Source organism: Argiope bruennichi, chromosome 6, assembly GCF_947563725.1.
Source record: "Argiope bruennichi chromosome 6, qqArgBrue1.1, whole genome shotgun sequence".
Lineage (NCBI taxonomy): Eukaryota > Metazoa > Arthropoda > Arachnida > Araneae > Araneidae > Argiope > Argiope bruennichi.
The window spans coordinates 138,535,122-138,562,596 of record NC_079156.1 but is presented as its reverse complement, the minus strand read 5'-3'; the positions used below and the strand labels follow the sequence as shown (position 1 = coordinate 138,562,596).

The following is a 27,475-nucleotide window of genomic DNA, read 5'->3' as shown; positions in this document are numbered from 1 at the left end:
CATTAATAGGGATTCGTTATTCCGCCAGGTAAACTCTTTTAAAAATCGATAGAGAGTGATTAGGGTTTCCGAGTCTCAGGTCCATGGAAAGGGCGGTTCGTGGGTTGTTGCTCAGATTGGGGGTGCGTGTGCGCGCCATTTACATTGCTTACTTTTTCTTTACTTTAATTTTGAATAGTTTATTACTCAATTAATAAAATATTTGGTTTTTATTTTTGGCTGAACTATGTAAACTTGTCGAGTCATTCATTTTCATCAAAAATTTAAATTCCAAATAATATTTTTAAAACCGTATGTCTTATAGAGATCTTTTATACTCTCTTTTACATAGCTTCCATAATGATGGCGAAATGTAAAATGTAAAAAAGACTTATGTACGGAACAAGCACCTAAGGTTTTTAGTAGACTTTAAATTAATTTTGAATCTCACGTCAAAGCAACTGTTAAGCATATTCGAGTGAACAGAAATGCAGCGATCATTTCAAACTTTTGCTATAAAAATGCCTCATCAGATAAGCCAGTTCTATTCCCCGTCTATCTACGAATACATTAAAAGAATGTCTTAGATATTTAATTTTAATTTTATTCACTTTTGAAGCATATCAGCATCATTTTTCCACAAAATACTTTGGATTTGTAATGAATTTCTCTGGATTCTTCCAAATGGTGAATGGACATCGCAATGGTCTGCTGAAAAGGTTTCGGAACGGAGATTCCAAGTTCGAAACCTCATTTCATTAAAGATCCTCCTGACGTGCGCTAAATCTATTGCAGTGGGTCAAACGCTCTTCCGCTAGTGAGGTGTGGAAGCTTGGAAGAAGCAGTCCTCATCTGACCGGATTTCAAAATAACGAGTTCCGCAACAAAATAACCCTAGCATTAAAACGGAACTGAAAACTCAACAAAATTTAAAATTGTGATTGAACTTTTGTTAGCTCCTTTAATTAAAATTACCATTTCTGTTATAGCTGCTGCTGCTGCTTGATATTGCTAAGAAAAATGGAGATTCATTTTACACTTCTAAATTCCATCATTACTTAACAATAGTTTTTATTAGGTGCCACCACTTTATCAATGCATTTAAAGACTTCTAGTCCCAAGCATTGTTGCATGATAGTGGTGCGTGATTGATTCGTTTATTTATTTTTTTTAAATTTTAATTTCATTTAAAACTTGTTCTTTTAGTTACATCACAATGGTAAAATGCACGAAAAAAATGTATTTAATGCTGTCGTAACATATGTTAGTATGTATCCAGCAATACTTCGAGTTTAATACGTTCCGATACTATCGCAGAAAATTGTTGGCACTTCTACTTATTTTTAATGGGAAATCTGATTAGAATTTTTAAAACCACTTGATTAGTGAACATGTTTAAATCAAGAAATAATTACATGCCAAATTAGAGAAAATATTGTATCAAAATGATATTGGTACTATTTAAAAAAGTAAAATTTTAAATTTTATGTCGATATAAAAGTATTTCTTGGGGAAAAATTTGCATCGAAATTACAGCAAAAAAATAAAAATAAATAAAATAAAATTGCACTTAATTTCTAATTCACTGAATAATTCATTTGTTTTTGCATCCTGAAAGTATTCTTTCTAGCCTTTAAAATAATAAGAGGGCAAAGTTTAGCTGAAATCGGCACACTTGTTAAGGGGGGGACACATAAAACGCACTCAACATAGCCTCAATGATTTTTATTCATATTCAGAAGATTACAGCCACAACAACTTACACGCAACTAAATGCATTGAGTCTTCCAACCGCACTTAAGATATCCGATCACGTTCGGAGCACTTTTTTAGAAAAACATGGTGTAGACATACTTTAACCATATTTCTGAGTTTAAGACTCTTCAAGATTAGTAACAGAATGTCAATATTTGAAATGAACATTAAAAAGTTTTGAAAATTGGCATTTAATAGCATAAATTTAAGCAAATGCTTAAAAAACTTCAAATTGGATACACCAACAACTATTACTCTCATCCTAACAAAACGTGTTCCAAAATAAACTACATAGTTTTCTCTAAGGAATGAACTACAAGAGTATGGTTATAATAATAAATACAAATTTTGCAACCAGTCGAAGACTTATCATGACATTTTTAGCAAATTTATGACGTTGTTATTCGAAGAGTAGACTGTAAATTAAACAAATCTAAATTCTAAAATGACATTATTATTCACTCAATCTAAATTCTTTTAGTACATTTCCTAGAAAAAGTATTAATTCAATACAATATCAACATTATTAATTCAATAAGCCAGCTTTTTTTTAAAGGCAAACACTATTTAATATTTATCTTTTCAATTCAGAGAGTTATGGTTAATTTGTAAACATTTAATAATAGAAATATACGTGTTAAAATGGTCTAAATGAAGTAAATAATTATATTTCAAGTAATTTGAGTCAATAAATGGTCTAATAATTTACGAATCTTTAGTTTTTATCTAGATCATCTGCTCTGTGAATCATATTTAACAAAATATTGTTGAGACACTACTTTTTTTAAATAAAAAGAGTTTCACACCAATCAGCTAAATCAGTCACTAAAACTCACTAATTTATGAACATTTGAAAATCCCTTTTCAATAAAAACTGGCGATTTGAGACCACTTCATCGACCGTCTCAAAGATGATAATCCAATCAGCGCCCACGGTTTCTCGAAACTGACTGACCTAAGATTATGAAATTGTCGGTTGTTCTAAACTATTCTATCGATCAGATTTGATAGCAGAAGATAGAAGCGTCCATTTATTTATTTAGAAGTGTCAAGAATATCTGGCAGAATATGATTCCTTAAGACCAAAGGACTGTATAGAATTTAGACTTCGTCATTTTTTTCATAAGTACATTCATAGACCGAAACAAAAAGAGATGTTGCTATTCATGTCATTTAAATCCTTTTGAAAATAAAACTAAAAACCGAATTTTATGATTAATCCGAAAAATTATTGTTGAATATTACATAAATTATTGTTCTTATTGTTAGATATTACATAAATTATTGTTCTTATTGTTAGATATTACATAAATTATTGTTCTTATTGTTAGATATTACATAAATTATTGTTCTTATTGTTAGATATTACATAAATCATGAAAATTATCTTGTAGTGCACGTGAGATGTAAATGCTGAATGATTCTGTTTTCAGTAAGTATATTTTTAAAAAATGAGTGGTTTCAGTAAAAAATGTTTTTCATATTATTTGCAGATCAATCATTTCCTTTTTAAATTTAAAGCAGAAATTTTACCGGAACTGACAGAAAATTAGGGAGATACATAGTACATCATAGCCTAAAACCTTTATAATAGTATGAGTGAATTATATGACTATAAAAATACGAAGCTTAAAAATATTTTGATGAAAAAGCTTTTAAAACACAAATTACAAAAAAAAATATTTAATTGAAAATTTTAACGTGCGTTAAGACTGGGGAACCGGCTGGTCACCAAAGACGGCTAATTATAAATAAAGATAACAAATACAATGTTTTTTGTTTTTTTCTTTGCTCACACTCATCTTACTGAATGCCTGAATTTTTCTTACTTATTTTTCTCATTTTTAATATTTAATGGCAATACTTAGTGAATGAGAGCGACCAGTGAAACTGCACTTTTGATTTGATTCCTTGGAGCGACGATGTTTCTTGTTTTTCTTAATACATTAAGTTTGTTTTTTTCTTTTATATTAATTGTTTCTTTTTATATTAATCATACATCATGTATTGACTTATCGTATAAATGCTTAACATCCAATTACAATACCTAAAAGGTAAAATATTATGTATGGCAACTCCATATTTTCCCACTTTTGCTTTTCCAATTCGACGGCAGCAAATTTCCTGCGTTTGTCTGGTATTAATTTAGTGATTTATATTAATGTCCTATTGAGAAACCTTGGGGAAAATATCTGATACGGCGATCGTAATTTTGATGCGAGATCAATTAAATAGAACTCTACTTATACAGCCGCAAGGCTTTCGCCAAACTTTCATACCATTTTTTCATATATATCCAACATTCTGATATTAGTACACTAACATGCGCACATACGAATAAAAATTAGTATCTTTGAGTACTTTGTTAATTTAGACAATTTCTCTGTATCGTCTTTCGGAAACAGGAAAACTTCGGGAATTAAATAAGAGTAAATACTCGTATTTTTGCCTCAAGATATACTATGCTAGTATTTACTGTATGCAGATTTCTATGCTCATTAAATTTTTGCGAACTGTTTTTAGTATCATAAGTGTTATTTTTTTACTAACCATATTCTCCAACAGGAATCGTAAAAATTTCGGATGAATACTAAACAGATCTGGAAAGAAAATGGGAAAAAAAAATTAAGAATTCTGAAAGGAGATCAATGTTGTCCATAAGATTTACTGAAGTTGCAAAGTTTGAAAGAAAAAAAAGTTGTAGCTTTATTTCCGTTTTTTGATTTACAATCCAAATCACAAATCAATATTGGCAAAGCAGAATTCAGGAAAGCAGTTTGATTAAATTTGGGAAGAATTTGTAAATTATTTAAATTTAAAATTTCAGTTCTATTAACATGAATAAAAAAATGCCAAATGTTTCATTTCTTTATATTAGTTGGCAAAAAATAAGGAAAATGTATAGTAATATGACAGAATAGCGTAAGGCTTCTAAACATGAATCATAATTTACCATTTGTAGCTTAAAAATATCTTGCTGAAGAAGCCACTGAGACCAAGTTACATAAAATATTTAATTAAAAATTTAATTTAACCATTAATTTCTGCCAACCAGCTGGTCTTCCAAGTGGCTAATTTAAATATAATTAATTTCTTTAAAAAAATAACAATTTTTTAAATTATGGAAGACATTTTATTGGATTGCATTTTTGGTGTTAGAAAAATAATTTTTGTTGCCCTGAGAAATAGTAATTACAAGCAGTTTGGTGTTTTCAGTTATCCCTCCCCCACACGCAAAAAAAAAAAAAAAAAAAAAAAAAAAAGTCTTTTATTCAAAATGCATGACACACTTTAAAAGGTTTTCTGAAACTGCAACGGATGCATTGTTTGAGCGACTAATGATTTTTGCATCGAATCCTGTGTACCTTTCACTCGTCCCCGCGATAACAACAGCTTTCGGCCTGAAATGTGGGTGTTTCAGAAAGGACACACAACGAAAGCTGATTGCTTTTTCAGATAGAGCGGAAGATAAAATAGAAGTGTCTTGTTAAGATAAAAATTCATGTTTGATAACATCTGGCTAAAAATGAGCAACAGCGATCTCCATTTATTGAAAGTGGAACTATTTAGGCAGCCTGCAATTGTTTCAGCTCAAAAAAGCGGGAAGAAAATAAGATTTACTAAGAATATCTCAGAAGCAGTGGTCATATTTTAAGAATATCGCAAATATTTTAATTTAATCAACATGAAAGAAAAATCTTTTCTTCCTAAAAAATGGATCGCTTGATGACTGAAGATCATAGAATATTGCTTCTGTCGATTTTATAACAAAATAACAATATTAGCATCTTCAATTCGCGAATGTTTGGGCCTTGAATGGAGGCTCACATAAAGCTCACAATAGGATGTCAGTTAAATGTCACGAAACTGTGAGCAAGTGACAAGGCACAAAAATAGTTTCTGTCATCAAATGGAATGAAAATGAGCAGAGTTCTTTTATGAATGAGGGCTGTACTTCTCGTATGATACTGAACCGGCATGGATAGAGAACGTTTGTGCACTTATGGCACATTTGAAGGTCTGAAAAAATTTACCCATTTTTCTGAACGCCACTTACTTTTTCTGAATCACTGCGGTACGGTGAAATATCATCGGTTCAGCTCGAGCCATTGACTGCTCCTCCTTTCTACTTTACATGCTCCTAGTAACTCTAAGCCTCTAAACGGAGGGCAGCCAGGTGCAACAGTCAATGAAGATTGAAACATATAGGAAGCTGCTAGTGACACCAATGTATTGCGTATTTATTTGCGCCTAAAGTTTAATAAAATGAAACAACTTTCATATTAGATACATTTAGATTTATATCATGGTAAGGCATACCAACACTCCGACCCGGCCTTAGTCATACGGAAAAAAAGACGGTCCGCCGCAAAGCAACCCTACTCAAAGCAGAGGCGCAGGTCTAACTATTTGTAGGACCAGTTAAAATTGATTTAGAATCTTCGGGCCCAGTCCACCATCTGATCTTTTATTTGTAGGGTGTTAAATTGTCCCTCAGTACCCATTTCTATATCCATAAATAAATACTAGAACTAACTCACATTACTTAAACAATCTACTAACAAGTAATAGTTGTTCAGGTTATTCATCCGCAAAAGCCATTTAAATGAGCAGCAAATTTATGCCATTTAAATTTGCAACTTTATACCCGGAAAATGGGTCTCTTCTGTTTTTAATAATTGTGTGCATGGACTTATCTCTATTAAATCTCAAGTTATACTTGCCTGCCCACTCTTCTAATTTTTCCATAATCGGGGTAATTTTTGTGGTAAATAAATACGGAGCTGTTGCTTTCATGAGGATTATAATATCATCAGCATATGCTTGTACAAGAATTCAATTAACAATTCATTTACAACCAATAACCAAAGAATGGAGCCGAGGCTGGATTCCTGCGGAACCCCTAAGTCATACTCCCATTTTGCGCCATCTGATGAGATAATGGTTCTCTCCAGAAGAAAGTCATTCAATAATAACCCAGGATTTCATATTTTTTGAATAAGCATTTCAGATCTGATCGAGTTGAAGGTATTTGATATGTCTAAAGATATGACGCGTGTAATCAATTTTTGAGTGCGAGCCTCATAAATAATTCCTTTTAAGGCGTCGATTGTTCATCGATTTTTACGGAATCCAAATTGATTTTCATTTAGTAGTTTCTCTTTTTCCAGAAAATAGGATAGCATTTTTATCTAATATTTTACGCATGACCTGCAGCATGCATATAAGTCTATATGACCTATATTCATTTAATATTCTTTCTTTCCTTAGAAATTGGGACAACTTCTGCTGTTTCCCAAATTTTGGGAAAGAGCTAGACAAACATCGAATAATTCTGGCAGCCAATTTTTATTCGCATTGAACAACTATTGTATAATTTCAACGTTCCATCGATGTCCTGTCCCTATGCAGTAGTTTTGACATTAAAGTCGCCATTCATTAATATTTCCCGATTCTGGTATTTGTTTGCAGTTTTTTTTCAAGAATCTTTAAACTTGGATTAAGATCTTCAGATGGAGCACAATAAGTACTAATTATGAACAGATTAAAATTGCTGAAAGAACTACTTACAACGATAATATCTATATTTATCAATATAGGTATGAATTTAACATCGGCTTTAATGATTAATTTAGCTCTTGCATTACCCTCTTGATTAACTCCAATATAACCTGTTGGTATATCAACCACTTGTCCATTATGTAAATAGGGTTCTGTGACGCAAATTATATGTAGTTCTCTACACACTATATCTTTTTACAAAAACAAAGCAACAGATTTTGCTTGATTTAAATTAATAAGAGCACCATGGAGTGAAAAATCACCCATTTTATTGAATGTTCGACTCGAATATACCATAATAATTTTTTTCTTCATAAATTCTACTTCAATTTCGTACGTTTCGCAAAATCTACTTTTTACGTCGTGGTTGATTTCATATTTGCTCTTATATTTCTCATTGTGCTATTTGTAATTGGAACAGCTGATATCATTTTAGCAAGTGTCTGCTCGGTGATTTTCACCACCACATCTTGTACATTTGACAGTGCATTTGTCCTTGTCTGGACAGTTTACAACAAGATGACCAAATCTATGGCAACAAAAACATTATATAGTTCTTAAATATTCTCTGATGGATAGTCAGTAACACCCAAGGTTCATCGTTTTATTCTTGAGGATATTTCTAAATGAGATTGGGTCTAAAGATATGTTCTCTTTCATCAAGTATTCGTGAATGATGTCAACTTCACTTAAAAGATCATTTTGATCTTTTAATTGGGCGATCCCATTCTCTGCATCAAAATTATCTTCCATTATATTGATAATAATCTTAGGATTTACCTTTTTGGTCTCTTTATCATGATTTCTTTCTTCAGTATTTCATTATTTTCTATTTCGTCACTAATTCTTTTTATCTCGTCTTGATTTGTAACCGGAATCGCTATACCACCTTTCTTTAAATTCCTGGCATTTCTAATGCCCACATTAATTTTTGCAGGATTGATAGCTGACTGGATTTTCTCTTTAATATTGTCATGTCTCTCTTCATCTTCAGAGTACAGAAGAGCAATACAACCTTCTTCTCTTCTTCTACTTCTGGATTTTTGTCGATCTTTTTTTGCAACGTTGGTATAGGTTATTTTATCTGTTTGATGGTCCTTGGTACCCTGCAGAGTTTCTAATTTACTTTCAATAAATTCCGATTTTTCATGAAGCTTCTGCAAGACCATTTGTATTACAGATTGTTGTCTTGAGATAATTGAAACAAAGTCAACCATATAGTCTCTCGAACGTTTGCTGTTGTCTTTACTTAACTTTGGAATGTTCTCAAGAAAAGAAAAGACTGATGACTGGATAGAGAGAGCTGATTTAATGAAATCCACTGGTTCTTCAGCCATAATTATGTACTTTCAACGAAATAACAAATTAGTAATTCGATGAACACAAAAACTGCAAGCGATGTCATCGGGGATGTACGAGGTGTTGCCAACAAATAAAAAGTATGTTTTTATTAGTCAAATGAATTAAATTGTTGTAATTATTATAATATGCAATTAGATCCAATTAATTTCATTATTAACAAAAGAATCATTAATTTTCCTATAAATTATTTCACTTTTCTCAATATTTGTCCAGATAGACTTGTACTGTTGATGACTCTTCACAACATCAGTTAATATTAATTTGATCTCAATAACAAACAATAAATCAAAATATTTTAAAATAATATATTTTAATTAAACTGGACCCTGGTCCGAAGAAGTTACTCAATCGATAAATCACTTAGCCGTTTGAACGGTTCTCTATCAACATTTTGGGCCATGCGCAGATGACTAAATCGCACAAAAATGGTTGCACCCAAGATGGGCGTAACCTTTAATTCAGAAAGTAAAGTTTCTTATCTCTTCAAGATTACTCAATAAAATTTTGAATTTTTCTTACCAAACGAGAGCCAAAGTCTTGTAGTTCAAGCACTTCCCAATAAATAAATAAACATCTTATTACACAAAATATATCACTCTTTAGAAGAGCTCAAAATACACAACGCACACATCAACAAACTGAGAACGCGTTCTAGACTGTTGGTAAGATTAAATTCATCTAAATGTACCTTCTACAACTGGAAAAGTTCGAGTTCATGACCTTTCAGTCAAACATAACAGTAATACGCAGATCAATTCTCCACAAGGTGGTAAAGTAGGAGAGTATAAAGGAATCGCATGAGTAAGCACGATCTGCGTAAGATGTTTAGCTAGTTAACCGCCACCATCATCAACAACAAGAAAGATTTCAACAAAAAAAAAGATTTCTTGATTGTTTTAAAATGAGTTCGACATGCTGAAAAAGTGGAGGGAAAATATTTTAGCCGGCAACTTTACTAAATAAACTTTTCGTTATTATACCTTCATAATCCTAGATTCGACGATCTGTCTTGGACGGTGCCAAGACGCAACGACTAGGCACATATTCCTTTTTATTATTTGAGAATATGATGGCTCATTGCTCGGATGATTTTTGTTTTAGTTTCCTTTGTTAGCGAACTGCATGCAATATATTTCTTTTCCCTTGAATTATTAATATTTGACAGTAAGTATTAAAAAAAATCGAAACAGATGCATAGTTGGACTTCATTTGTAGTTTCATTAGAAAGTCTCGAAAATAAAATTTATTTATAAGTGAATAGCGTACAGCACATCCGTTGAGCACTTCTTGTCCGTAAGTTTGAATGATTCTTGGGATGACACGAAAACCTTTTAATTTAATATAAGTTATAATAATAGCAATTTATTTGCAGACAAAGCATTTAAAATATGCGAAACTCAAGTATGAAATATTTAACTATAAATACAGAATTTCAAAACTTTTTTGATAGGTCCCTGAGATAAAATGCTGGTAACTAGAGAAATGGAAACTTCTCTTCGGGTAATAATTTTGGAAAGATGTAAAGGCGCGTCAATAAATAAAGAATTCAGTTTCTTGGATCAAAACTTTCTCCAACTCTTTCATGATTCATTCTTAACAGACTTGAAGATCCACGATTGAATCGGTTCCTCAAATGAAATTTAAACAGCCGTATGGCTGTCTTAAAGACTGCCACTCAGACAAATGATCCTTTCCTAGTAATACGTTTTAAATTTTTTTCCCAAGGGCTACTTCTAGGGACATATCCTCCCGCACATATCGCGCATGCGCAAAAAGAAGATTGTGCATGCTCTGAAACAACAGACAATAGCAAGTGCTAAAATGCATGCTGATGTTCAATTCTGCGGGTGCGAGGTCCTATTGGACTGATTCGACTATCTGAATGTAAGCTCTACTCTACTCTGAGCAATTCGACCAAGACTGAAGACTGATGAGGTAGTTCCGGATCCAGGTCTTCTAAAAATCTAGTCTTTCTGTCTGGACTAATTTTTCATTGGACTAAAGAGTTGTCATTAACAGTGCCGTCATCCAGTGAACTGACTAGCACACCAGCAATGAGGAAGTGAGATGAAGTAAAAATTCGAAGGTCACCACCGGCAACATCCGCTTTCAATAGTCGAGAGTTCAGACGATTTTCGATTTGAGTTTAAAACGTCTGAAGTTTTTCGAACGTCTCTTTCATCACTCGGAGCAGGTGAAACTTATCGATTTCACTAGTCTCCCACAGTCCTCAAAAGGAAGCACAGCTGGAGTATTGAAATGGAAATTGATTTTTGATTGACACTTACTGTGTGCGATGACTTCTTTTTTGTTGATCGGCATGCAAATAATTAACGAGATATAATTTGAATATCACTTTTAATGTTTGTTTTTTTGCCTGCAATTCAAGAAAGGAAGTCAACTCAATGTTAAATACCGAATAAATACAGGCGACCATTTACATATCAGTCAGAGAGTTTACAGAGTGTCCCCATCAACGCCGAGAGTTCAGACGATTTTCGATTTGAGTTTAAAACGTCTGAAGTTCTTCGAACGTCTCTTTCATCACTCGGAGCAGGTGAAACTTATCGATTTCACTAGTCTCCCACAGTCCTCAAAAGGAAGCACAGCTGGAGTATTGAAATGGAAATTGATTTTTGATTGACACTTACTGTGTGCGATGACTTCTTTTTTGTTGATCGGCATGCAAATAATTAACGAGATATAATTTGAATATCACTTTTAATGTTTGTTTTTTTTGCCTGCAATTCAAGAAAGGAAGTCAACTCAATGTTAAATACCGAATAAATACAGGCGACCATTTACATATCAGTCAGAGAGTTTACAGAGTGTCCCCATCAACGCCGAGAGTTCAGACGATTTTCGATTTGAGTTTAAAACGTCTGAAGTTCTTCGAACGTCTCTTTCATCACTCGGAGCAGGTGAAACTTATCGATTTCACTAGTCTCCCACAGTCCTCAAAAGGAAGCACAGCTGGAGTATTGAAATGGAAATTGATTTTTGATTGACACTTACTGTGTGCGATGACTTCTTTTTTGTTGATCGGCATGCAAATAATTAACGAGATATAATTTGAATATCACTTTTAATGTTTGTTTTTTTGCCTGCAATTCAAGAAAGGAAGTCAACTCAATGTTAAATACCGAATAAATACAGGCGACCATTTACATATCAGTCAGAGAGTTTACAGAGTGTCCCCATCAACGCCGAGAGTTCAGACGATTTTCGATTTGAGTTTAAAACGTCTGAAGTTCTTCGAACGTCTCTTTCATCACTCGGAGCAGGTGAAACTTATCGATTTCACTAGTCTCCCACAGTCCTCAAAAAGTAGCACAGCTGGAGTATTGAAATGGAAATTGATTTTTGATTGACACTTACTGTGTGCGATGACTTCTTTTTTGTTGATCGGCATGCAAATAATTAACGAGATATAATTTGAATATCACTTTTAATGTTTGTTTTTTTTGCCTGCAATTCAAGAAAGGAAGTCAACTCAATGTTAAATACCGAATAAATACAGGCGACCATTTACATATCAGTCAGAGAGTTTACAGAGTGTCCCCATCAACGCCGAGAGTTCAGACGATTTTCGATTTGAGTTTAAAACGTCTGAAGTTCTTCGAACGTCTCTTTCATCACTCGGAGCAGGTGAAACTTATCGATTTCACTAGTCTCCCACAGTCCTCAAAAGGAAGCACAGCTGGAGTATTGAAATGGAAATTGATTTTTGATTGACACTTACTGTGTGCGATGACTTCTTTTTTGTTGATCGGCATGCAAATAATTAACGAGATATAATTTGAATATCACTTTTAATGTTTTTTTTTTTTGCCTGCAATTCAAGAAAGGAAGTCAACTCAATGTTAAATACCGAATAAATACAGGCGACCATTTACATATCAGTCAGAGAGTTTACAGAGTGTCCCCATCAACGCCGAGAGTTCAGACGATTTTCGATTTGAGTTTAAAACGTCTGAAGTTCTTCGAACGTCTCTTTCATCACTCGGAGCAGGTGAAACTTATCGATTTCACTAGTCTCCCACAGTCCTCAAAAGGAAGCACAGCTGGAGTATTGAAATGGAAATTGATTTTTGATTGACACTTACTGTGTGCGATGACTTCTTTTTTGTTGATCGGCATGCAAATAATTAACGAGATATAATTTGAATATCACTTTTAATGTTTGTTTTTTTGCCTGCAATTCAAGAAAGGAAGTCAACTCAATGTTAAATACCGAATAAATACAGGCGACCATTTACATATCAGTCAGAGAGTTTACAGAGTGTCCCCATCAACGCCGAGAGTTCAGACGATTTTCGATTTGAGTTTAAAACGTCTGAAGTTCTTCGAACGTCTCTTTCATCACTCGGAGCAGGTGAAACTTATCGATTTCACTAGTCTCCCACAGTCCTCAAAAGGAAGCACAGCTGGAGTATTGAAATGGAAATTGATTTTTGATTGACACTTACTGTGTGCGATGACTTCTTTTTTGTTGATCGGCATGCAAATAATTAACAGCATGCAAATAATTAACGAGATATAATTTGAATATCACTTCTAATGTTTTTTTTTTGTTTTTTTTTTGCCTGCAATTCAAATGTGTGCTTAAATTTAAATAGGTAATAAAATTTTTTACAAATGGCTTCCCATTCTTAAAGAATGCTTTTTGATCAAGAATTGGGTTAAAAGAGGACAAGAGATTTTAAAATTTGCTCTTTTTTGTTTGAAAGTGCTTTAAGTTCATTCGAAAACGCTTGTTTCTAAATAAACTTAATTATTTATCTAATAGATTTCTGCCTTTCCGAACATGAGGAAAACGTGTTATTTGTCAACATTTTAGGTTTTTTCTAGATTAGTTTGCATTTAAATTGTTTAACTTTTTCCAGGTCCTGCAATTATAAAATTAAGACAATTAATTAACTATCTTAGAAAATGAAGAAAACTATGTACAGTTCATTAAAGAAGTTAAAACTTTGCGAAGAATTCACAGCATTACGGGAAACACCTTTGTCCTAAATTCAATTTCTGTCATTAAATTGACCATTATGAGGCCATTAATCTGAATCTTTAGTTGGCCAAATGGTACGAACCCTACTCGAAAAGAACTTATAAAAGAACAGAGGAGTTAGTCCTTTCCACGTATCATTTGTCGAATAACTTTTGGAAGGAATATATTGCCGTTTATCGTGTAGAATAGTGTCTAGAATTTCCGACGTTCCATTACGAACGAGCTGTTTCTATGGGGTGAAGGAAGCAAAAGCCACGGTAGAATAACCTTTGCATCTGTTCCTGCGAATATTTCAACTTCAGGATTGTGGAACGCTTTCAATGCAAGTTGAAAGAGAGGCATCAAAAGAAGAACATCGTACAAATGAAGGCCCAGAATTGAAACCATTTTTATGGGGGCCATCTTAGTTTGTGGTTTCCATAATATTTCAAAGTTTAGAACCAACTTCTATTGTTTTTAATGTATACAAAACTGCAGAATAGGTATATTAAGATTCATTAGAAAGTTCGCAGATTTCAGTATTCGAAGGAATATTTAGCATTCTAGAAACCATGATAATATTGATTTACTCAAATTATCATATTTGTAGTTTTTTTTTTCAGCTCAATCTTGATATTATTGAAAATAAAAGTTGTGCAGCCGCAATTTTCGAAAACAATTTTGATGGTGATTGAGCATGGGAGAAGCAATCCAAGAGGATAAAAAATTTTGCTTGCTTTTAAAGGAACTGCCCTTTTCATTAGTTCTTCATTACAATTTAATAAAGTTTTGAAAACAGACTTCATCCCAATTCCTATTCAAAATTTTTCTTCGTTTTCCGAGATTAGCATCGTGCCCTGTCTTTTTCGGCGCTTTCAGCCCAGTTTACCAAAACAAATGGACAAAAGATTGGGAGAAGATCGAAACAGTTTTTTTTTCTTTATCTCTTTTACTAATCTTTCAGTCTTTTGAAAGAGGGGTGGGAAAAAAATCAGACTAACCAAGACTCCAATAATTTTAGCTTGGGCATGCATTGATGGTACTGAATTCATTACTGCTTGCTATATTGCTTGCAAACATATGCCTGCTATTTTATGCAGCTCTTGTGAGCGACAGATTTCCGATTGGGCGGCTGCCTAAAGCTTCACAGCCAGGTCAATAGAAAAATGTTATTACCTGAGTTGCCAAATAAAGAAATTTAAAATTAATTGAGTAATAAAATATCATCACTTTGTAGACTGCGATAAATCAAATTTCTACCCGTTTTGGTGCGATCATGAAATGAGTCATTACAGTATTTATAAACACTAAATGTTAATTTAAATATAATTTTGGAAAACATGGACGCTGTGTGTTACAAGGAATAAATAAATAAAAATATCTATTTTCAAAGAATTGCTGAAAAAAAAATCTAAAATAAATGAATAATTAATATGCTGATTAAATTAAAAATTATTCAAATACAAAACTTCCTCCGAATGTGCACTGCCCAGAGCCTGGTACACTGCCTAATTGTTTCTAATGACATAATGGCTTTACAATGTTTGTCCATCGAAGCACAAAATGTGAGAATAAGAAGCTCATTTTCAAGTAACATTTTTTAATAAAAGAAAGGTATGAGTACAATAATGCGAGAACGTGAAATATGTGTGGGGCTAAAGAATGGTCCGCATCCAATTCAAATGGCAGCGTTACGAGTAGACTTCCATCAAGTTCAGCAGTGTGTCCACTGAAATGGAAGATAATATTGCTAAATTAGAAGGAGACATTTTTACATACACAATGAAGACATCCAAAGCAATGTATAGAATCCATTTTTTTTAATCGTAAATTTCTCGTATACGCTTTTAAAAAAGATGCCAAAATTTACTTTGCATAGATATGACTGGACAGTAGATTGCTTTCTTCGTCTACATCGATAAAAATACTTTAAAAATATTTGAAATTGTCTTTTCCAATAACGCATTTTTTTTTCAAAAAAAAAAAAATCATCACTTCATTTACTGCTTTAAATCATCACTTCATTTTCGCATTTCCTTCTTCGCTATACTTCATTATCTTCAACACTACTTCATGTAAAAGGCAGTGTTTTAATAAAACCACCGGAGCATACGGAGAAACAAATGTGTTTAATATTTTCAACGCGCATTTGTATTAAAAATATTTTATAATATAGTGAGGAAAACACAACTTTTCACTTTTTCGGAAAATTCTTCGAAAAAATTTTTTCGATCCAAATTACGTTTAGATCTATGAACTCTGTTGATGCTTTTCTGAACAATGCAGAGAACGATTCGTTTCTATTCTAATACAGAATATTCAGGGGAAACCTAACCCTATCGCTGCAATAAACCACTAAATAAGTCTATATTTTAAAGAAAAATGTCATTCATATTAAATAAAAAGTATAGTTCCTAACGTCAAACAAAAGTGCAACACGATTCATAATAAAGTTTTTGAATGATCAATATATATATATATATATATATATATATATATTTATGAATTATTTGCAAATGAATATAGTGTCAGGCAGCTTAAATAGAATGTGTTGTTCACTTTTAAATTTATTGGTAGAATTTATCAATTTAAAAAAAAAAAAAAACTGCATTTCCTGATAACAGAATCGCCAATGAAAGCTTTTATCCGGAAGTTGCTTAAAAGAAAAAAAAAAAAAAAAAAAACGTTGAGCACATTAATGTTTTGTTTCTTAACTTACAAGAGGACTATCTACGGATGAGTTCTTTTTCTTTATTTTTTTCAATCGCGGTCAAATGACGAGGACGAACCTGAACTAGTACTCTACACATGCGGGTGGAGAGTTGTTTCATTCAGACAAATTTCATGTGAATTCATAAACATATTATTCTTCGGCGGCGAATCTTCGGGGCATTCGTGAAATGCGGCCGCCCTCTCTGCATTTCAGTTCGGTCGCAAATCTGTATGGAGAAATTGTGGCAAACGTTGCAAAAAAAAAAAAAAAAAAAAAAAAAAATCGCACAATTAAAAAGATTTCTGTCGGATTGTAAGCAAAGACCGTCTAGAAACAGAAATGCTCCTAGTTGTGGCGCCTATTCTCTGCTTCACGTAACAAATCCATGGATATTTCAATTTGGCAATGAAGCGCATCTTCTCCCTCCCCATTCGTACAGCAGGTTCTTCCGCAAGCGCATGGGAAACATTTATAAACGATCATGATTCGAATATAATTTTTTCGATTTTTAATAAATTTTTAAGATATAAAAATGAGCGAATGGATGTTTGTAATAGGGGAATTCAAATTATTTCAATGAAATTGGAATCGTGCTATTTTTTCTTAAAACTCATTGCGTCAAGCGCTTTACATTCCTCTTTCAAAAGTATCCATTCTATTTCGCCTGTGTGAAATGTTTTATGTCTCCATTTCATGAAAAATCATTCATTTTGCGCATGATGTCTTCTGCTAGCTGGCTCTACTCTCCTTTCAAATAATAATGTGCGTTCAGCTTCTCGGCTATGCATTCCTTTACACTCCGCCAAGTTCATTGATCTCCGCCCGCCTGGGAATCCTGCAAAATGCAGATTCCGCACATACCTCTTACTTCACGTGAAATGTATTATGAATGTAAAAGTGGGTCTTTAATCCCTTCTTAAGGTCAGGTACATTGAAATGAATAGTTTTTTTAAAATCAGTTTTAAAAAGGCTCAAGTCCGATTATTTTAAATGAAATCAGATGATCTTTAGCAGCACATCTTTCTCTAAATAAATATTTCCGCGACACTCAATCAAATTTGGGAACTTGTCTTAAAATACAAATTACCTAAGCACATGAATTAGCTTATTGAATCGAAATTTATGTTCAGCAACTTGTACCTCCAATTTATTATGAATCAGTCTTATCACATGTTGTGAAGTGCACACATCTAAAGTATCTTTCCAATAAATAACAAACAAAAAAATGTTGAATAAAATATATTAGTTATACAATTATATTTTTTCAAATAATCTTAGTCCTTAATAGAAGAGTTTCCCTTACTATCTAAATGTATTCATTCTCCTTCCCCTCTTTATTTTCAGCTTCGAAAGCCTATTTTTCAAAAGGTTTCAATCGACGGCCAGAGGAAGCATTTTCTGCCATCGGAGTGAAAAGAAATTGCATCGAATGACGTCAACGATTATAAATAAATGGATAATTCCGGAGTGTTGATCCGATCATAAAATTGAAAACAATCGAATTTTGAAAGCGAACGACGGAAGATTTATTTTACTATCAATTGTCCAACTGCCATTAACTTACGACGTTTTTCCCAATAGATGCATTCTTCTCCATGCCGCTGAATACCATTATTGCTGATTGAAAAAACAGCTTAATATTTATATAATAAAATAAACTATCCATAAAAAATTTACGATACACATTTTATGAAAAATAAAAATAGCTTTGTTCATAAAAATACTTTTAATAAATCTATAAATACAAGGTTATCAGAAATAACAGGAGGTGTTTGGGGCCCTGTAGAGTGTTATGTACTGGACGAAATATAACAAAATTTGGCCACCATACGCATTAAAGTATGCGATTTCGATTTATCAAGAAAAAAATTGGTACCAAAAAACGCCGATAGGGGAAATCCTGGCGCTGCAAGTACATAATGTGTAGAAAAAGAATTCATAACTGCCAATAGAAACAGTAAATAGCAACACATCGAATACCAATGAAAAACATTTATTATAGCAACTTACAAATTTGGGGCAAGGTGACAACCAATTTGGTGGTGTTCCGATAATTGTATGCGGTACTCGAGATTTTCGACAGTGGTTCGCGGCATATCGGCATTTATTCGTCTGACATGTAACGTTATTTGATCTTTTAAAGTAGGAATGTCAGGAACATGTCCTTGATACACAATGCCTTCCCAGTGAACCGGAACCGCCTCATAACCAGAAATTGTCAAGTTGCAGATCAGTGTCATCAGTTAATAGGTGTTATCTTATACGGATAAGATTTCAGGATATTACACAATATATTCTGCATCTTCGCGAACGAGATATCTGTTTGTCGCGATATTGAGCAGGCACTTCTGGTACCCTGCTTATTAGATATCGCCTGATCCATAACGGCTATTGCAAGATCTTCAAGCTGTTCCTGCTTGATACCTTTACGTCCTCGGCCTGGTTGCATACCAAGAATTCCTGTTGTTTCAAATCTTTCAACCATTCTTCTTAGTTATGGTCATCGGTCCTCTACGTAACTGTTTGAACTGCCGGTATTCACGAACAGCAGCACGGGCATTCCATTCATCTGATAAAACAACTTGAATAATAAGACACGTTCACATCGTGAAAAAGCCATGGACCGGCGAATTCTTGCAGAATAGAATTGCAGCAACCCTTCCTTTTATCCTCGATATGGAGTCACAAAGCAAAACACATAATAAAGTTTTCGATCGCAGTGCCAGGATTTCTCCTATCGTCGTTTTTGGTACTAATTTTTTTTCTTTGATAAATCGAAACCGCATACTTTAATATGTATGATGGCCAAATTTTGTTGTATTTCGTCCAGTACATAACACGCTACAGGGCTCCGATACAGGGCTGTTATTTCTTGATCACCCCGTATAAGCTACATATGAGATCATTTTAACAATTTGCCTCAAATTGTTCTAAATAATGGGTCAGCATTTCTTAAGAAATCATGTCAAGGGTAATTTTTATCATAGCTGCTATTGTTAAATTAAATTTTATACGAAAATTGACTTTGATAGCATAATCAAATAGCATAAATATTTTAAATTGGATAGCAAGATTTCATTGAGATTGGATTGGATTTCAAATATTGATTTAAAATTTTGTTCTAAATTATTGTGTTAATTGTGTTATGAATTATAAAATCACAAACAGTGGTCTCTGCAAAGCTTTCTCGCACACTCTCTCATAGAAGCTTCTCCTCTTCACCCCGTACAAAATGGCGGATTTTGGGTGATGCCTTACACGGCAATAACATGCAACAGCAACGAAATATAAATCTTTTGCGTGAATATACATTTTTTTAATCTACTGCATGATCCTTGGGGATTTATCCCTGACAAACAGCTAACAGTATCCGAAAATCGAATGTGTGTTTTAGACGCATTATTTTCAACCGGTTGAAACCAAAATATGTCACAGAATTCCAATTGCAGTTTCAAATTTACATATCAAATTTCACATATTTAAATCATCCCGTTTTTGAGTTACCGTGTTTACTTACTTTTGAAAATACGGACAGACGGATTTAGTTTCAAATTTGACAGGTATCTACACTTTAGATATTAATTCCACGTGCCAAATGTTTTGCATTTACCTCTCTTCGTTTTATAGTTGCCCTGTTAGATCATATTCGGACAGCCGAAAATTTCTCCCGGTGGATTGCACATAGAATTTGATGTAAATCTACAAATATATTGTGAAGATCATAAACCAAATTTCAGCCTTTCAGCTGAAAGCATTTTGAGTTATCGTTTTCAAAAACAAACAAATCCAAGGGGAAACAAACATAATACCAAAAATATGTTTTTAGAATTCAGGGAGATTTTAAACGTGCAGATTCGACAAAATCTCGAGTTCGAATTTTTTGACGAGTAGATTTTGAATTTGAGTGCTATAGAGCATGTTTGATAGGCTTGTATTAATACAAGCCTATCAAACATGCTCTATAGGATTCAGGTAAGCTTCTAACTGACCACACTTCACAATTAATCTCTTCCACCAAAAAATTTACTAGTTAACTGAATTCTCAGTGATTATCTCCTATGGAAAAAAATGCTGCATAAAGTTTAAGAATAAGACCATGCTGACACGGTGCCTTTATCAAAGATACAAATAGGCAGTCATGTATGAGCATCCAACAGGATTCCTCTTAGCTCAAACAAGCCACTTTCACAAATGTGTCGATTTGTTTCAAAGTGATGGAGCAAATTGTGGATTCCAGGCTTTTTCTAAGCGATGACTCAACAACGAAAAGAACATCATCCCAATATTCAGGTGTCCAATAGTATTAACCTCCACAAAATCCTGTCAGGCTCTGTCTTTCGAAATTTCCTTATCATCACACTCATTCGTAAATCTTTAATCGCACAGGCTTTTCCTTATTAGGCATCTACGTAGAATTTCTGCAAGAGTTATTGCTCCTCGTTGGCTTCGCGTATTTGTTGCTCTTCATCCACAATTCGCGGATGCTTGGAATGCTTCCGACATTTTTTCTGAAGAGGACGTCTGAATACAGCCTGGCTTGAGAGCAAATCAGCTCTAAGATTGCCGATGGATCACCATCTCAGTCTGTCGTCAGAGCGATTTTGAAAGCTGTTTCTCAATGTTATCGATAAGATTTTTTATTTTTCTAGAAAGATATTCCTTGATAGGGGTCTTGTTCAAGCTATTTAAAATGCCATTTACTTCGCGAATTCTTCAGCTGTGCAACTGGGATTTCTCTTTTTCTTCTGTTTATTTCATTATGTTAATGTCCGTTTCTTTCACAATAATTTTATTTATTGCGAAATGAAATTTCATTGCAATAAATAAACTGATTATTTACTGTTAAAGACGCCATTTATTTAATATTTCCTATGAGACAGTCAAACAACGTCTCTTTCATATCTAGAATTACTGATATGTCAGTCTAAAAGAAATCAATGTTAAAGGTCATATCTTATAACAATTTTTTTTTCCAAATTAGAAACACCAGGACTTGCTGAACCACTGCCTGAAGACCTGAGTGACAAGAATTCGATCCCAATACAACTAAAGATCCGCTTTGCATCATTAAATCTGCTGTCATGGGCACATGTTTTCACATAGCTGTAGCTTTTTTACTATTATTATTTCCCGTACCGATTTTACCCAAAGTACGTAAAGCCAGCATTTATGCCAAATTGGAATCTGGAAGCTATATCTAAATAATTTAATTACAATGAATTATAATCAATATCCTCGGCGAAGCAGCTGGTCGCCAAAAGGGACAAGTCTAATATAGAAAAAAGATAATGTAATGACAATATTTTTAAAATTTAATAAATTTTTTAAACGGTACAGAGATGCAATATCAAATAAAAAGTTATCTTTAACATCGAATTTGTTTTTAAACTTTAAACTTTAAAAGTAAAACTTTGCCTTTATAAAAACTGAAATTTTCTTGTCCATAAGTCTGAATACGTTATGGAATTTTAAATGTCTGTTTAAGATCGTAAAATAATTTTGAAAATTTTTGACGACAATTTAGAATTTCATATTTAAATAACAGAAAGGATGCATCTTTTTTTAACATTGATGCACCATAGACCTTCGAATTTCGATTAAATAAAACATTTTAAGCGGTGTAGTTACAAATAACAATTACACTAGAAATACTTTGCGGAGGCAGCTACGCATTTAAATTAAGAACTGGAAATTAAAAGTTTTTTTTTTTCTGCATGAAAATTCGTTTCAAAGTTAATTGATAACGATCGGTTTCGCTTAGTGCGGAACTCCCAGGGGACGGATAAAACGTTTTAGCTACTAATTGATTTTGAAAGTATGGACAGAATGTTTGCGAAAGAAAGTGTGCTTTAGGGAGAAGCTATTGTCGAGTACATTCATGCAAAGAAAACATTTTTATTCGATGAAATTGAGAGATATTTATGTTTTTATTTAACTATCATTTTGATCTTATGAGCTGATTTAATTAATTTATGATTTAATTTTGCTGATTTATGAATTAATTTGAATTTATCGATAGCACTCTTTGAGAAAAATGTGAATTTACTATTACAAATTTCTGTCATACAATTGAAAATGTATATAATATTTTATAAATAGCTAACTTTGGCAATGAATGTCAGTTGCGCTTGATTTCAATGAAATCTCTCGTGCACAAACGCAAATAAAAGGCACTCGGCTTGGGATCTTAGAGGAGAAGTAGTCCCCTACTTGAAGACATTTATTTATATTATGTCGTTTTTGGCAATTAGCTGGTTCGCTAGGGATATTAGTTATATTTAATTCCAGTTAAATCTTTTAGGTATGTTTTCATGTCTATGATTCTGCAAAATTGTCAGGCCTTGTTTTTTTAATTGCTCTGCATATGCTCTGTTCATTAACTACATGCAACTTTCTAATGCAGACTAGTTCTTATGACGTCATAGCTCTATTAAAAACGTAAATGTCCGGTTCATCCGTCTTCTAGATTTTGCGATATTGTAACTCCAGCGTTTTGTTAACTTCTTATGTACGAAGTATAGAGAAAGTATTGTAATTATAAAAAAATTTGAATTCGAGATTTTGACGAATCTCCACGTTTAGATTCCCCTTAGTTCGAATAACAAATTTTTGAAAAATGTCTGTGTGTCTCCAACAAAGATTACTGAAAAATACTTTGTGCTGGAACGGCTGAAATTTGATGTGTGAAATTTACACCAAATTCAATTCAAAAAGTAACTAACTATCCGATTAATATGTACCGTGAAAACTGTGGTTTGTAAAAAACATTTTTTATTCCTCGCCAGAACCCTGGGCGAGTGCTGGAAATATCGGTGTATTTAATTCTCACTAAATTTCTTTCACATCACTTTGATGTTATCTCTCAAAAAGTTACTTTTAAGCATCAAACTGTGATACACATTGGAGTCGCTTTATTTCTCATGTCTTTACATTCATTTTATTTATTGCGCAAATGATCTTTCCTAAAGGAGTCAAGTCCTATGACATCTTAGTGTCAATAAAAGTGTGGCTGGCCAGTTCATCTATCACGGCCGGGTATTGTGGTACTCATGCAAACTGCGTAAGTAATGGTACAATCTTTGCTCCTCTACTTTTAATGAAAATTATATGTTCATGAATTTGATGAAACAATAAAAAGAATTTGAATTCACTGAAAAGGCGAAATATATTATTCCAAAATTATACCCCTAAAAATTTAAAAACTGCCTAATTCAGAAAAAAATGACGCGACAGTTAAATTAATATTATTAAAAGGATAATCTTTAAATTTTTGAAACAGTACAAATGTATTTTTTGTGCGCATAATATTTTCGGAGTTCCTCTAAAAAAAGTGCTGATGTCTGGTTTAAATTTTAATCAGTTTAAATGGAGAAAAAAAAATCGATATGCACATTTTCAAACTGCGTGAAATTTGGTGTAAAGCAGTTCCGGAAGACGTATTCCTCTCTGTCTTTGCTGATAATAAAAGAGAACGCGACAGACTCTTAGGCATACAGGTACAAATGTACTATGGAGGGAGGGAATGTGCACCTTAGAGCGATTAATTTGAAATTTTTATAAAAATTTTAAATAATTAAAACATTAAGCGTAATTTTGACATTTTTTTCCATAGCTATTGAAAATATTGCAAATAATATGCAAAAACTAAATCTTCACACCATTTAAAAAAATTTTTAAATTGAATTTTAATAATGACAATTTGTGTCTTTCAAACTTTTCCAGAATTTTGGCAATTTTTTTAAGTACTTTTTTTGCATAATTTTCAAAAGTAGATTTTATTTTTGAACTGAAATTCAAACCATTTTCTTTGTTCTGTCGAATATTTAATCAAGTGATCTCTTTCTATTGTTGAAAACTAAAAAAGCATTTTGATTAATATCCATGCCATTTACATGAGGAGGAAGAAATAGAAGTTACATTTTTATGAAAATTGGAAGATAAATTATCCGGACAGTTCCGTTTCTAATACTACAGTGATGTAGCAAGAGGATTCATTTATAGAATGTGCAGAGCTGGAGTAAGACTACTGAAATAACCCGTTTATGATACCTATTATATTTTTTTATTCAAAGATATTTTCTTGTGAGTCACGAACAGTACGTTACGCATAAAATATTTAACAGAAAGTAAGTACAGCCATTATTCCGGGCTAACCAGTTAGTTATCGTAAGCGGCTAGTCATTAGTAGAAATAAAATATATCTCTACTAATAATAAAGCAGAATGTGTATCTATTGGCTCTTTACGAGATAGACTGTCTGACCTAGAGCTACCAAGTATGAAACAAAAATAATTTACAAAATAAAAAAATCTGCACATTTGAGCTATTTTTTAAAAATTTTAATTAGAATTCTAATTAACAACAAATGAAGCCAAATTTTAGCATTTCTTAATCATAATTTACGAAAATATAAATGATCAATAATAATTTTTACTCCATTCTAAAATTCAAAAGATTCTTTTTAAGTTACCAAAACTTCTTTTCAAAATTTTGATACAATAATTTCTGATCGAAAATTATTGCAGTGAAAATCCAACTTTTTTCGCTGTTTTGTCAAATATTAGTAACTTGTTTTTATTCTTTTGTTAAAAAGAAATGTTTTATTAGTTTTTGACATGACTATTTGCATGAAAAAAGAGAATGCAAAGTAATATTATATCGCCGCAACCTGCAATTACCTATTAGGTAGTTGTTACAATTAACGTTTCTAATGGCACTATAATGTCGCGGGACTTGATTCCATTAGGAAAACTCATTTGCACATTAAACAAAGACGGCGTAAAACTATTGGTCCCTTAAAAACCCTTTTTTATACGCATAGAATACCAAGTAATGCATAAGAGATTTTACTGATATTAAGCACAATCTCTATTCCTGGCGAACTCACTCATCGACAAAAATGGGCATTTCAAAATAAATTCATGAATTTCGTACAACATCACTTGAATAATTATCACATGAAAACTCCACGTACACGAGAAGAAACGAGCAGCAGAAAGGTGATGCGCTGACGGACTGGATGCAAAACTTGATACAGTTCTGAAATTCTGATGATAAAGACATAATCAAAATTCCATGAAATCAATAATTTGTATTTTTGAAGTACATTGTTCTCACGGACAAATAAAAAAAATCCCTGCAGACATATTTCATCCAGAATTTGATAGAATGTCACAATTTTTATGTTATGACGTTCTAGCAATTTCGTCCTTCCAGCTCCCTGTGGTTTTTGAGTAACAATTAGGGATTGCAATACCGGGATACCGAATACCGGTATTTTGGGCCATTTTTACAGTTTTGTAATACCGGTATTCACAAGTTTAAATACCGTTTTTTCGGTATTTACTAGAAATTTTTTAAATTGCTTTCACTATATGTTCAGGGATCGCCAACATAGCAAAATAGTATACGTTTTTGTTTTTATGTCTCCCTAACGGGCGAAATTAATTAAACCGTGAATACAAAGTTGCATCGTACAATCAAGAGAAGTGATGAAATACTGTTTCACAACGGATTGTAAAACCCTCTGCGCTTTCGAACATGCGTTAGGATGGGTTTCATTCGACAAAATAGGGCTGAGAGGAAAGATGAAAGGAGGAGATGTTTACATTTAACAATGAAGACTCACAGTTTTATGAGACGTAAACATTTCAGATAATTAGTAATACAGAATGTCTTACTGTATTTACATAATTATAATGATTTTAAAAATGAAAATGTAAAAGAAGAAAAGAGACTAACCAATTTAAATCTGATCAAGTTTATGGCAAATTTTCTTAAATTTTTTACCCAGAAACCTATCCACTTTCAGAAAAATTCGGCACAGTTTTCGAAGATTATGATGACACTACTGTCGATAGTGAAAAGGAATTGTCTCTTGAACAAAAATTAGAATTAGAGAAAAATAAAAAAAATATTCAACAAACCAAAATACAATTCAGAAATCAGCTATATCCAAAACCATCCGATGAGAAATAGATTTATTTGAAGATGAGGGATTTAGAGGTAAATACTTGGAAAAAGTATATCGCTCATTGCTAACAGTACCACCAACTAGCGTAGATGCCGAAAGAGCGTTTCGACAACTGGTAATTTTTGCACAAAAATACGTTCCAGGCTTAATGACAGTAGAATTGATGCATTATTTCTTTTTAAGATCACATTTCAAAAATTTATACCACAGATTGAATAGTGATATTTACCATTTTTTTTTTTTTGTGTGTGTGTGTGTGTGTGTGTGTGATTTAAATAAATAAGATGTTTCTTTACTTTTTTTGTGATTCTTTATATACTGTTGTAATTTAAAAGTTACAAATTATTTTTTGTGATATTTACTCTCTCTAATAAAACTGGCAAATAAAACAAAGAAACACCTGTGTTTTCTTTCTTTTTCTAAAATTTATAATACCGGTATTAAAACCGGGATCCCGGTATTAAGATCTAAAAAATACCGAATACTGGTATTGAACTTTTGGTCCGATATTGCCATCTCTAGTTACAATGTATGGACCAAGTTTCAAAAACGATTTCTGCAGATTCAGCGGGAAGAGAGAAGAAAGAGATTCCTAAGAATTTCGAGAATTTTTTTTAAAGATTATAATATTTGCTCTCCTTGCATGAAAAAGTAAAAAAGACAATTTAAAATGCTAGAAATGATGCTCTCACCCAGCTGTTCTTCGTCGCTCCAGAGCTTCTTGTAGAACTGCTGTCCCCCGGGCTGCGATGTCTGCCTGGCCTGGATTTTCTCCTTGTACATCTTCTCCGCCATGTCCGCCCAGTACGTGTAAATACTCCTGCGGGCCAGGTCGACGGAGCCCTTGTCTTTCGACAGATCGTCGTGGATGATGGCCCGGGCCCGATTCTTGATCTGGCAGAGGGAAAAAAAAAACAGCAAATCAGCACAAGAATCGTGTCAATCTACAAATATGAGCAAATAAAACATCCAGTTGAATATGTCTTGTTGTTGTAGATATGGCGAATGGGGGGATAACCAAGCTGCCCTAGTGGCCCCGAGCGACATTCCTGAATGGCCGGGGCAAAGATGCAATATTTGTTCTTTTGTTTCACTTTTTTAAACCAAACCTGGCAAGAAAAGCAAAAAGATTATATTTTCGGAA

General features: G+C 32.9%; 1 protein-coding gene across 1 annotated transcript in view; it reads right to left on the bottom strand.

The window, feature by feature from the left end:
• Positions 1–15,225: 15,225 nt before the first annotated feature.
• Positions 15,226–27,475, bottom strand: part of LOC129972313 (uncharacterized) — a 47,502-nt gene continuing 35,252 nt past the window's right edge. The window contains exons 7-8 of the mRNA XM_056086403.1: positions 27,024–27,225; positions 15,226–15,374 (exon numbers count right to left, since the gene is read on the bottom strand). Coding sequence (XP_055942378.1) covers positions 15,337–15,374; positions 27,024–27,225 — 240 coding nt within the window. The 3' untranslated portion in view covers positions 15,226–15,336. The remainder of the gene's footprint in view (positions 15,375–27,023; positions 27,226–27,475) is intronic.